Source organism: Salmo salar, chromosome ssa20 (assembly GCF_905237065.1).
Source record: "Salmo salar chromosome ssa20, Ssal_v3.1, whole genome shotgun sequence".
In the NCBI taxonomy this organism is placed as follows: Eukaryota; Metazoa; Chordata; class Actinopteri; order Salmoniformes; family Salmonidae; genus Salmo; species Salmo salar.
In genome coordinates this window covers 7,318,074-7,331,164 of record NC_059461.1, presented here as the reverse complement: position 1 = coordinate 7,331,164, position 13,091 = coordinate 7,318,074, and the positions used below count along the sequence as shown (strand labels likewise).

The following is a 13,091-nucleotide window of genomic DNA, read 5'->3' as shown; positions in this document are numbered from 1 at the left end:
AGTTGGTTATGCCACATTGACATTGGTGATTATGTCACACGGATATGCCACATTTATGAACCATTTATAAAGTATGACAAACGGCTATAGATGCTTTGTAACACATTTATGTAGTGCTTATGAAGGCTTTATAAGCTAAATGTCATTTAAAGCAGGACCCATTATACAATATAATCACCAAACCCCTTGCTTTCTACCAAGAGCAGAGACTTCGCCACTGAACAACTGTACGCACAAGAGCAGTGACTGATACAAAGACAATGTATAGGTACACTATACTACTTTCATATTCAAGCTATTACTCGCTATTACCGTTACCGTGTGAAAATCCAAATGGGCAGAAATTGGCCATAGGATGACCAATGACCTGGTGGAAACGAGAGAGAATGCTCACCGACAGACAGTAATCAAAAAGAAAGACAGGCCACCTACAAGGATGGTGGTTTAACGTGATTTGCCACCAATCAAGACGGGGAGCATGCAAATCAAAGAGATGTTTTTTTCGGAACACCGGCCGTTATTTCCTAGATTTGGATTTGGATTTATTTTGGATGACATTATTATGATGTTTCCTGTGTTTGGTGTTTAGAGGGAGGGTTTGTAGGGCAGGAGTGCCAACCTGTCTTGATTAGAGACAGAATGGCACAGACAGGCAGGCTGGGTGGATGCAGCACAGAGAGAGGGACCCCTTACCTGCACAGTGCCTCCTCGGTCACGTGATGCTGGTTACTGAGAAGCCAAGGTGGTGGACGGGAAAACAAAAGAACAAAACAACATGGAGAGATGAGATGAGCATGGCAGAGACAAACACATGAATACACACAACATGCAGCCTAGCCCTCACTCTCTCACACACACACACACACACACACACACACACACACACACACACACACACACACAGTACCGGTCAAAAGTTTCAGAACACCTACTCATTCAAGAGATTTTCTTTATTTTTACTATTTTCTACATTGTAGAATAATAGTAAAGACATCAAAACTATGAAATAACACACATGGAATCATGTAGTAAGCAAAAAACTGTTAAACATATCCAAATATATTTTATATTGGAGATTCTTCGAATAGCCACCCTTTCCATTGATGACAGCTTTGCACACCTGGAATGCTTTTCCAACAGCCTTGAAGGAGTTCCCACATATGCTGAGCACTTGTTGGCTGCTTTTCCTTCACTCTGCATCTAACTCATCCCAAACCATCTCAATTTGGTTGCGGTCGGGCGATTATGGAGGACAGGTCATCTGATCCAGGAATCCATCACTCTCCTTGGTCAAATAGCCCTTACACAACCTGGAGGTGTGTTGGGTCATTGTCCAGTTGAAAAACAAATTATAGTCCTACTAAGCCCAAACCAGATGGAATGGCATATCGCTGCAGAATGCTGTGGTAGCCATGCTGGTTAAGTGTGCCTTGAATTCTAAATAAATCACAGATAGTGTCACCAGCAAAGCCCCCAGAAACCATAACATCTCCTCCTCCATGCTTTACGGTGGGAAATACACATGCGGCAATCATCCGTTCACCCACACTGCATCTCACAAAGACATGGCTGATGGAACCAAAAATCTCCAATTTGGACTCACAACCAAAGGACAAATTTCCACCGGTCTAATGTCCATTGCTCGTGTTTCTTGGCCCAAGAAAGTCTCTTCTTATTATTGGTGTCCTTTAGTAGTGGTTTCTTTGCAGCAATTCGACCATGAAGGCCTGATTCACACAGTCTCCTCTGAACAATTGATGTCGAAATGTGTCTTACTTGACCTCTGAAGCATTTATTTGGGCTGCAATTTCTGAGGCTGGTAACTCGAAATGAACTTATCCTCTGCAGCAGAGGTAACTCTGGGTCTTCCATTCCTGTGGCGGTCCTCATGAGAGCCAATATTTTCCGTATTGACTGACCTTCATGTCTAAGTAATGATGGACTGTCGTTTCGCTTTGCTTATTTGGGGCTGTTCTTGCCATAATATGGACTTGGTCTTTTACCAAATAGGGCTATCTTCTGTATACCCCCCTACCTTGTCACAAAACAACTGATTGGCTTAAACGCATTAAGGAAATAAATTCCACAAATTAACTGTTAAGGCACACCTGTTAATTGAAATGCATTCCAGGCGACTACCTCATGAAGCTGGTTGAGAGAATGCCAAAAGTGTGCAAATCTGAACATTTAAGAGACAACTATCACAGCTCTTCACATAAGAATGAAATGAGGTCGTGGATAGTTTAAACATCAGTTCCAGTATATATGAGCAGTAATCTTGAAATAGTCACAAATAAAACCACCCACCATAAAGTCCCTAATTCAGGCAACATACTTTTTGGGAGAGAGTTGTAAATGAAAAAATACCGGACACTTGGAATTATGTTTTTGATGTTTGTTGGGCGGTAACATGGAGAGGACATAAAAGGATGTTGTGGTCCTGGTCCCACAGATGTGGAGAAGGAAAGTGAATCATGGTGGGAATTAGCATTCTAATGAAACAGCATGCAACCCACGGTAGTTAAGTCGGAGAACAAGGCATCGGAGGAGAAGAATTTGATCAAGGGAAAGAATAGGAGGGAGTAAAAGAAGAGCAAGCAATGGGGGGAATCATAAAAGGGGACAAGGACATGAAGAAAGGAGGAAGAACGTGGAGTAGAAGGGGAATAAATAAAGAGGGGGATAGGGATGTAGGCCTGAGAACAGAGAGGGGATGCAGAATGGGTTATAAATGAATGATGGTGAGAGATAGAAAATAAACGGAAAAGTACTGTATAGTCAGAAAGAGAGGGGACATGCATTGCTAGATGTTGCCATAGACTTCCTGCCATTGAGCTAACGACTATCCATTTGAACGCGCATCTCGGCAGAGACGCGCTGCTAAATGAATATCGAGGAAACACTGGTGGTGGTGTTCTGGGAAAGGATAAAACAAATCCCAGGTGCCAAAAAACAGGGCAGGTGAGTAAGGACAGCGTAGCTAACAAATTGTCAGCCAGCATAACGTGTAAGGTAACTTATTTGAAAAGTCATTACTTTATTACATTGAGTAGCAAGCTACCGCGAGGACGCGCTCTATCGAATCTGCGGCTTGAGCATGCTTTTGGTGCACAGTCGATAGCACGCTGGATTTCGGGCAAGAAGATTGAGGGTTCGAAACCTGCTCCCTGATTGTTGAATTTGAAGTCGTGCACAATTATCAGTTTATTATTTGGTTTATATTGCCCATTCATTGTCAGTTAGAGATAGTAGTGCATTGGGACCCAAAAGCATAATCAATGCTCTAACTCCCCCTTGGTCATTAGGGCAAATCTGGTCTGCGATAGGACGGGGGTTTTCACACCTAGCTCGGCAATTAGACTATTCTTTAGTAAAGGTTGACTAGTCTATTGTTCAGCTATTAGCCTACCTCCCCAACAAATGGATGTCTTTTTGTCGAGAGCAAAACTTTATTTTCAATCAAAAATAGTTGCAATTGAAAGCAAAATCGAGGCTTCAAAGTAAAAAAAAATTAATTGCAATCAAATATTTTGTAATAGAGCGCAAAACTTTATGCATTTTATTCCACAAAAATATTTTGATAACAACACTTTTTATTTGAAAACAAAACTCCAATTTCATTTCGTTATCAACCACCCTCCATTTTGGCCATTTGAGTGTCAGTTTGGCTACAACCAATACTGTTCAGCCTTTCTTTCCGACACAAAGGAAGTCATAGCGGACACCTACGAAGAAGGAATGTGTGATGGTGGCATCCCAGGTAAGAAGCGCTGGGCTTTCTTCCGTTCAACTTTTACATAGCTAGTAGTTAGCTCCTACGATTCAGTGTCGGTTCATAACAATATATTACATACATACATACCGTAGAATGATGAATCATGCAATTATTATTCTCTAGCTAACCAAACGCATTTAGCTACGAACGCCTGTTCTCGCCATTTTCAGTTGACTTGAACTTTCTTTTATGGCAACTCATAAGCAGGCCATGTCCTATTTGTTTCGTAGTCGATATATAATCATATTTCATGACAGTGTAACGGTTAGCTTTTTTTACAGAAGGATGAAAGAACACAATGTGTCTGTCAGGGAATGCTATTCTGATATGTCAGACGAAGAGTTAGACCAGAAAGTCAGGGCCATTAAGGCAAGGATGCCCCGTGTGGGCTTTAGAATGGTCAAAGGAAGTCTCAGAGCAATGGGCCATCGTGTACAATGGCAAAGAGTTAGGGAGTCTTTGCAGCGTGTAGATGGAGCAGGTATCATTGCCAGAATGATCCAGCTTCGTTGCATTGCTCGGCAAAAATACTATGTTCCTGCTCCCGTCCACATTGATACAAATCATACATTTTTAAGGTAGTAAGATGTATAATGTCTCCATCAAATCTAAGAACTTATTTTAACTTTTTTTATTCTTACTTATTCTTAAACATGTATGAAATTGGAGTTGTTCATCAACTGGTAATACATAAATAATGAAGCAGGTTAATAGGTTAAACATTTCACTTTTAATTCCAATGCTTTTTTTTCAAGATGCAACAGGTAAGTATATTATTTTGTATACATATTGCATATTTCCCGTCACCTAATGAACAACCACAATACCAGTCTGGTGTTAAGCTTTCTGAGCTGTATTGACGTATCCTGAAAATGACATCTGCTGCTTTAGATTGAACGGTCATATCTCAGTTATTGTTTTCATATCTACAAAAAAAGAAGCAATTTTCTTTACTTTCAGAGTGTGAGCTGATCAAGTGGTCTAAAATGTAGATATTGCCAGATGTTCACTGTCCGAGGAACAGGCCGTGGAAGCTTTATTGCTGGCAAAATTGTCCATAACCAGAGGTAATTAAAAACTGTTCTGTACTCTTTTTCTCTCTTCCGGTCTTGTTGTACATGGAACCTGTCTCACATGCACAGTTTGGAGGAAGAAGGATACCTTGACCTGTCGAATTCTATCCACTTCTGTGTAGGATATGTGTTCCTACCTCGTCTGCGGGCAGATCTGCAGCATTTCAGAGTTGTAATAATCACCCTTTAAGTACAGAGGCGAACCTGACACCTCACCAGCTGTGGCATATCGGAATGCTCCAAACACCTGTGCACATTTTTGTTTTTGCCTAAGCCCTACACAGCTGATTCAAATGATCAAGTCAACATCAAGCTTCAAGTGTTATTCATGTCTAAAAATGACATCTTCTATTGTTTGTCCTCATGTGTCTGTTTTTCAGCATAAAGTACTGTGTAGCCACTTAGTGTGGACACCAGGTGAGAACACACACACACCCTCTCCCCCTTCTCCCTAAATCCTCTAGGTTATATCAGCTGTGTTGGTGAACCCCTCCCGCATCTGAACTGGCTGACACAGAGGGCACAGCATGATCATAGGTCAATTGGTTGGGTCAACAGGAAGTATTATTAAAGAGATGCTTTACATTGAAATACAGATGGAGATGTAGTAGTCCCAGAGTTAATGATCCAAGGTCAGTTTTGCATTTCACCTCCTGATGATTATGATGACTGACCGTGTTAGAATAAAAAAAACAAGGCTTAATCATGCTCTCTTTCTATCCATCTGTTTCTCGTCTGCAGGTATGTTCTGATGTGAGAGAGGAAGCCAGTCCCATCATCGCCACCTCACCCGCTCTTAAGATAACCTTCGGGCCAACTGGGGGCCCAAGGCTGCTTAGGAGACACCGCTAGAGACACTGTAATTGTGTGGAACTGAGAGAATATTAGGGTAGCACTGTAATTCATATGCTGTCTGCCTCTGTTCTTACCTCTCTGTCTTCTATACCTCTCTCCCCACCTCGTCTTTCTTCCTCATTTTATAATGCACACTATATGTGCATTGAAGTACAATTTGAACTTGTAATTATAATATATTTCAATTATCATAATTATAACGCCCATATTATGTATTTATAACACCTGGATAATGAACTTCTTTCAATAAAGCGTTTCACATTCTCCACTGATTGAAATTAAGTATCTCATTGAAATACTATCCTGTGACCTGAGATTAATGCAGATGAAGGGAGTTAGATATGCATAGTTTTTTTCTGTATATGTTCATTACAAATCAGCCTTTACTTAAATTATGTTTCTAGTCAATTGTAACTTTTTCCCCACGCTTTGAGCCTCGCGGCTTAAACAATGACGCGGCTAATATATGGATTTTTCCCGCTTTCAATTTTTTTGGGGCGGCATGAAGCTTTCATTAGACCAATGAAATTGCCGAACGGGTTAAGGTCAAACAACTTTTTTGTTTACTGTTTAGATTAAATCGAGCGCTCTCAAACTTCCCATGATTCTGATTACGGTAGTCATTTTGTCACCCTCATCATGGCAAAGACACAGAGAAATGCATATGATGCAGCTTTCAAGTTGAAGGCGATTGATCTGGCTGTTGGAAAAGGAAATAGAGCTGCTGCACGGGAGCTTGGTCTTAATGAGTCGATGATAAGACGTTGGAAACAGCAGCGTGAGGAATTGACTCAGTGCAAAAAGACAACTAAAGCTTACTGCTCATTTTTTATTTTTTGTTACAAGCCGTGTTTCGTTAAAGCCTATTTATTTTTGTTACAAGCCATGTTTCGTTAAAGCCTGTGTAAAGTTAATTTGTTTCAATGTACCGGTAGGCACCTGCGGCTTATAGACATGTGCGGCTTATTTATGTTCAAAATAATACTTTTTTTTAAATTCAGTGGGTGCGGCTTATATTCAGGTGCGCTTAATAGTCCGGAAATTACGGTAGTTACAATGTGTAATCATTGATGTCCCAGGAGCAGGAGTGGTAAACACTGTTGAAGTGTATAATTGTAATACATACATGCAGACACTGCATCATTCAAAGAATGGAGTTTGATACACCTGGTATTGGATATGACTGAAAAAGAATGTCTCACAGAGATTCATACCTGAACCGCACCTTCATATGCCAAGGAAGAGTACATGAGTGAATATATTCAATGTACAGGCTACAATGTGGGGGATCTCTTGCGTGGTAATAACTACAGTACATGTATATAGGACTTGCATCCTTCGCACAATAAAGTTATTATATTCTACTCAATCCATAGGCTTCATTAATGCCACTCAGACTTGAAGTTGATACAACAACTATGATACCTGAGGTTCATAGATTGGTATTAATATTAGTTCAGAACCTAACGTTTTAGGGTCCATACACAGATCGGCTACATACTGTAGCTAGCTACACATCCATAGGAATACAGTCATTTTTATCCTCCGCTACACAATAAGCAAGTAAATAGTTAGCTAGCTATGTTACTTCAGCTGCATTGCACGCCAGGCAAGCTTACACAATTGTACATTCAATTTTCAGTAAATGCTTTAGCTAGCTAGATTCTTTACATCCACTGTTTCCCAAGACGACAGCCTGGTTTGCTGCTTTTCTCAGGAGTCCCTAAAACATTAAACAACACAAATTACAATGTCATACTCAAGTCATTACACCAGCTAACTAGCTGGCTAATGTTAGTTAGTCAGCTAACTTGCTAAATAGCTATTTTCGTAAATTAACTTTATGACAAATATGCACAATCGTTAATCTCTACATTAACTAACATATTCCTCTCAATTGTACATTTTTTGCCTGACTCGTTATGTTATAATTACTTACATTTTCTTCCCGTAATGTTTTGTCAGCCATCTTTTCTGAAGAAAGTCACCAGGGACAGGTGGCTCGCGTCAAATTTGTCATTGGGACCCCTCGATATGATTGGTCATATAAAAACCTTGGGACCCAAATGCGTAATGAGCACTCTAACTCCTCTTGTGGTGGTCTGGAGCAATGAAGCCGTGACGCTGGGTACCTCTAAGTCTCGTGGCATAAGCTCGCAACTTTTAAAGGAGGAACCACTGTAGATAGAGTGGAGTAGACGAAGTATCAAGGGAATTTAGACAACTCTGTAAAAATGGTAATCTAGCGCAGCAGTATAAGGCACTGCATCGCAGTGCTAGAGGCGTCACTACAGACCCGGGTTTGATCCCGGGCTGTACCACAACCGGCCGTGATCGGGAGTCCCATAAGGTCGTTTGAGTCCCATAGTGGACTAGGGCAGGGTTTGGCCGTGGGGGCTTTACTTTGCTCATCGTGCTCTAGCAACTCCTTGTGGCAGGCCGGGCGCCTGCAGGCTGACCTCAGTTGTCAGTTGTTGAACAGTGTTTCTTCCGACACATTGGTGAGGCTGGCTTCCGGGTTAAGCAGGCGGGTGTTAAGAAGCGCTGTTTGATGGGTCATGTTTCAGAGCATGACTTGACCTTCTCCTCCCGAGCCCATTGGAGAGTTGCAGCGATGAGACAAGATCGAAATTGGCGAGAAAAAGGGGGTAAAATACAACAAAAAAAACAAAACAAAAAAAACAATGTAATGTGGCTGGTGTGAGAGAGACTATGAATCATTTCGCTCCCTCTCTTCCCCACTGGCATCCAGCGGTATGACAGTAATTATATTAACCTGCTTCCCCAGTCAATTAATATTTACACTGAACCATTTGAAGTGAGTCGTCAGGGGCAGATGGAAGAAGTTCAGTGCCATGAGCCAAGAGGCATAACATCCTACTTTACTCATAAGAACAGTAACAGTCCAGTTCCGGAAAAACACGCCAACACGCCAGGGCTGTGGCAGGGGGAGAGTGTGACATGGGTGAAGTACTATGGCTACACAAACCTCTCAACATCTACAGTCCACAGCCCATCCAAGACACATTGCCCTGCCTGTTGTGTTATACAGTGAGGGGAAAAAGTATATGATCCCTTGCTGATTTTGTACGTTTGCCCACTGACAAAGAAATGATCAGTCTATAATTTTAATGGTAGGTTTAATTGAACAGTGAGAGACAGAATAACAACAAAAAAATCCAGAAAAAACACATGTCAAAAGTGTTATAAATGTTATAAAATAAGTATTTGACCCCCTCTCAATCAGAAAGATTTCTGGCTCCCAGGTGTCTTTTATACAGGTAACGAGCTGAGATTAGGAGCACACTCTTAAAGGGAGAGCTCCTAACCGCAGCTTGCTACCTGTAAAAAAGACACCTGTCCACAGAAGCAATCAATCAATCAGATTCCAAACTCTCCACCATGGCCAAGACCAAAGAGCTCTCCAAGGATGTCAGGGACAAGATTGTAGACCTACACAAGGCTGGAATGGGCTACAAGACCATCGCCAAGCAGCTTGGTGAGAAGGTGACAACAGTTGGTGCGATTATTCGCAAATGGAAGAAACACAAAAGAACTGTCAATATCCCTCGGCCTGGGGCTCCATGCAAGATCTCACTTCGTGGAGTTGCAATGATCATGAGAACGGTGAGGAATCAGCCCAAAACTACACGGGAGGATCTTGTCAATGATCTCAAGGCAGCTGGGACCATAGTCACCAAGAAAACAATTGGTAACACGCTACGCCGTGAAGGACTGAAATCCTGCAGCGCCCGCAAGGTCCCCCGGCTCAAGAAAGCACATATACATGCCCGTCTGAAGTTTGCCAATGAACATCTGAATGATTCAGAGGACAACTGGGTGAAAGTGTTGTGGTCAGATGAGACCAAAATGGAGCTCTTTGGCATCAACTCAACTCGCCGTGTTTGGAGGAGGAATGCTGCCTATGACCCCAAGAACACCATCCCCACCGTCAAACATGGAGGTGGAAACATTATGCTTTGAGGGTGTTTTTCTGCCAAGGGGACAGGACAACTTCACCGCATCAAAGGGACGATGGATGGGGCCATGTACCGTCAAATCTTGGGTGAGAACCTCCTTCCCTCAGCCAGGGCATTGAAAATGGGTTGTGGATGTGTATTCCAGCATGACAATGACCCAAAACACACAGCCAAGGCAACAAAGGAGTGGCTCAAAAAGAAGCACATTAAGGTCAAGGAGTGGCCTAGCCAGTCTCCAGACCTTAATCCCATAGAAAATCTGTGGAGGGAGCTGAAGGTTCGAGTTGCCAAACGTCAGCCTCAAAACCATAATGACTTGGAGAAGATCTGCAAAGAGTGGTGGGACAAAATCCCTCCTGAGATGTGTGCAAACCTGGTGGCCAACAACAAGACATGTCTGACCTCTGATTGCCAACACGGGTTTTGCCACCAAGTACTAAGTCATGTTTTGCAAAGGGATCAAATACTTATTTCCCTCATTAAAATGCAAATCAATTAATAACATTTTTGACATGCATTTTTCTGGATTTTTTTGTTGTTATTCTGTCTCTCACTGTTCAAATAAACCTACCATTAAAATTATAGACTGATCATTTCTTTGTCAGTGGGCAAACGTACAAAATCAGCAGGGGATCAAATACTTTTTCCCCCCTCACTGTATGTAGCACCTATAGTGTAGCTGATTGATACAGTACATGTAAGAAAAATGACAAATTAGCTCAGTTGTGGGAGTATTCTTGAATATTAACTATTTTCTCCCAGCAACAAGGTGATAAGACTCCAGGTTCGTCTATAAAAGGGTTAGTGCGGGTTGTCCTCAGTCCACTCTTTTACTAAAAGCCTGCCTGGTTCCAGCATCTAACTGGCCTTCCTGTGTATGGTTTATGTGGGCTGCTTGCCTGTTTTGTCCTCCTCCTCCGCCTGTAGCGAGTGTCATTGTTGACATAATTATTTATTAAGTTGTTCATTATGCCTAGCTGTTGCTGTCTGTCGGGCCATCTGTCCCCAGCGAGGTGCTGCCTCCTCGTTCTGTTCCCCCTGGCCGCAGGGGAGAAGGGGACTGCTAGAGTACGATTCACCTTCTCCCACCCCCAACTGCGCACCATGCACCATGCACCGGGTACAGGGGCAGCGGCCCAGCGGGCACTGGGCCTTCTGTCAGCACTTTAGACCACTGTCGTTACCTTGACAAACTTATCACGGACACCAAGTTCAGCATGCTCACTGGTGCAAAGTCATAACCAATAGATAGAGAGCCGCAAAAATGATACTTATTGGGTTGCAAAGGCCTACGATCTGCCTGAGAGGGAGTGACTGACCAAATATGTCCATGTCATCTGGACATAACATTAGGGTTGTTTGTTGAGTTTGTCATTAGATCCCCACTAGCTGTTACTTTAGCAGTGAAAACTAATTTATGCCCTTGCTTTTCTTGCAGTTACACTCAAACTTTTCTTTTCTTTCTAGCACCAACTTTACTGATAGCTACTTTGAGTAAAAATGTACTTACTATGACTGTATTAAATGGTTCTCTCACCAAGCTACCTTAAAGGGATAGTGCGAGACTATGGCAATTAAGCAGTTTTCTACTTACCCAGTCAGATGAATTCACTGATAAAAAATGGACATAACCAAGGAGTGTGATGGAGTTTTGCATCAGATGACCTGGCCTCCACAATCACCCGACCTCAAAACCCAATTGAGATGGTTTGGGATGAGTTGGACTGCAGAGGGAAGGAAAAGCAGCCAACAAGTGCTCAGCATATGTGGGAACTCCTTCAAGACTGTTGGAAAAGCATTCCAGGTGAAGCTGGCTGAGAGAATGCCAAGAACGTGCAAAGCGGTCATCAAGGTGAGACGACCACGTATCACAGTAAGAACATTTTTACTTTTCCCCAAACAATACCCCATTATGACAATCCAAAAACAGGTTTAGACATTTTTGCAAAAAATAAATATAAAAAAAATATTACATTTACAAAAGTATTCAGACAGTTTACTCGGTAATTTTTTGAAGCACCTTTGTTTGGCAGCGATTACAGCCTTGAGTCTTCTTGGGTATGTCACTACAAGCTTGGCAAATCTGTAGTTTCTCCCATTCTTCCCTGCAGATCCTCTCAAGCTCTGTCAGGTTGGATGGGCAGCATCGCTACACAGTTATTTTCAGGTCTCTCCAGAGATGTTTGATCAAGGTCAAGTCTGTGCTCTGGCTGGGCCACTCAAGGACATTCAAAGACTTGTCCCGAAGCACCTCCTGCGTTGTCTTGTCTGTGTGCTTAGGGTCGTTGTCCTGTTGGAAGCTGAACCTTTGCCCCAGTCTGAGATCCGGAGCACTCTGGAGCAGGTTTTTATCAAGGATCTGTCTGTACTTTGCTTCGTTCATCTTTCCCTCGATGCCGACTAGTCGCCCAGTTCCTGCCGCTGAAATAAAAAACACAGCATGATGCTGCCATCACCACCATGCTTCACCGTAGGGATGGTGCAAGGTTTCCACCAGATGTGACGCTTGGCATTCAGAGCAAAGAGTTAAATCTTGGTTTCAACAGACTAGATAATCATTGTTTCTCATGGTCTGCGAGTCTTCAGGTGCCTTTTGGCAAACTCCAAGCGGGCTGTCATGTGCCTTTTACCGAGGAGTGGCTTCCGTCTGGCCACTCTACCATAAAGGCCTGATTGGTGGAGTGCTGCAGAGATGTTTGTCCTTCAGGGAGGTTTTCCCATATCCACAATTCCTCCGACCTCATGGCTTGGTTTTCGCTCTGACATGCACTGTCAACTGTGGGACCTTATATAGACAGGTGTGTGCCTTTCCAAATCAGGTTCAATCAATTACATTTATCACAAGTGGACTCCAATCAAGTTGTAGAAACATCTAGGATGATCAATGGAAACAGGATGCACCTGAGCTCAATTTCAAGTCTCATAGTAAAGGGTGTGAATACTTATGTCAGAAAACCTGTTTTTGCTTTGTCATTATGTGGAATTGTGTGTAGATTGATGAGGAAAACAAATGTATTTTAGAATAAGGCTGTAACGTGGAAAAAGTGAAGGGGTCTGAATACTTTCTTAATGCACAGTATTTGGATCAGGATATGGATTACTCAAGGAGCTTAAATAAATTCACTTTAGATTGTTTCTGGAGTTATTGGAAAATCCTTCATTGTGTGTCTTTGTGAGACTGTTTCTGCATTCCGCTCAGCTGTTGAATGAGGACATGCTTTTGGATTGGGATTGTGTTTTTCTCTATCTATTCAATAAATAAGCTGAACAAATAGTCTCTCCCTCACTCTTCCCTCCATCTACCTATAATTTACCTCTCAAAGTATTCTTTGCATCGCCTTAAGAAAGTATTCACACCCTTTGACTTTTTCCAAATTTTGTTCTATTACAAAGTGGGATTGAAATGTA

General features: G+C 42.2%; 1 protein-coding gene across 6 annotated transcripts in view; it reads right to left on the bottom strand.

The window, feature by feature from the left end:
* ccser1 (coiled-coil serine-rich protein 1) overlaps positions 1-13,091 on the bottom strand; it is a 109,532-nt gene that overhangs the window by 41,483 nt on the left and 54,958 nt on the right. For 2 of the 6 annotated variants that reach the window (XM_045704297.1, XM_045704298.1), the window contains exon 11: positions 694-729. The exons of the other annotated variants lie outside the window; for them this stretch is intronic. In XM_045704297.1, coding sequence (XP_045560253.1) covers positions 727-729 — 3 coding nt within the window. In that variant the 3' untranslated portion in view covers positions 694-726. The remainder of the gene's footprint in view (positions 1-693; positions 730-13,091) is intronic. 6 annotated transcript variants of the gene reach the window in all.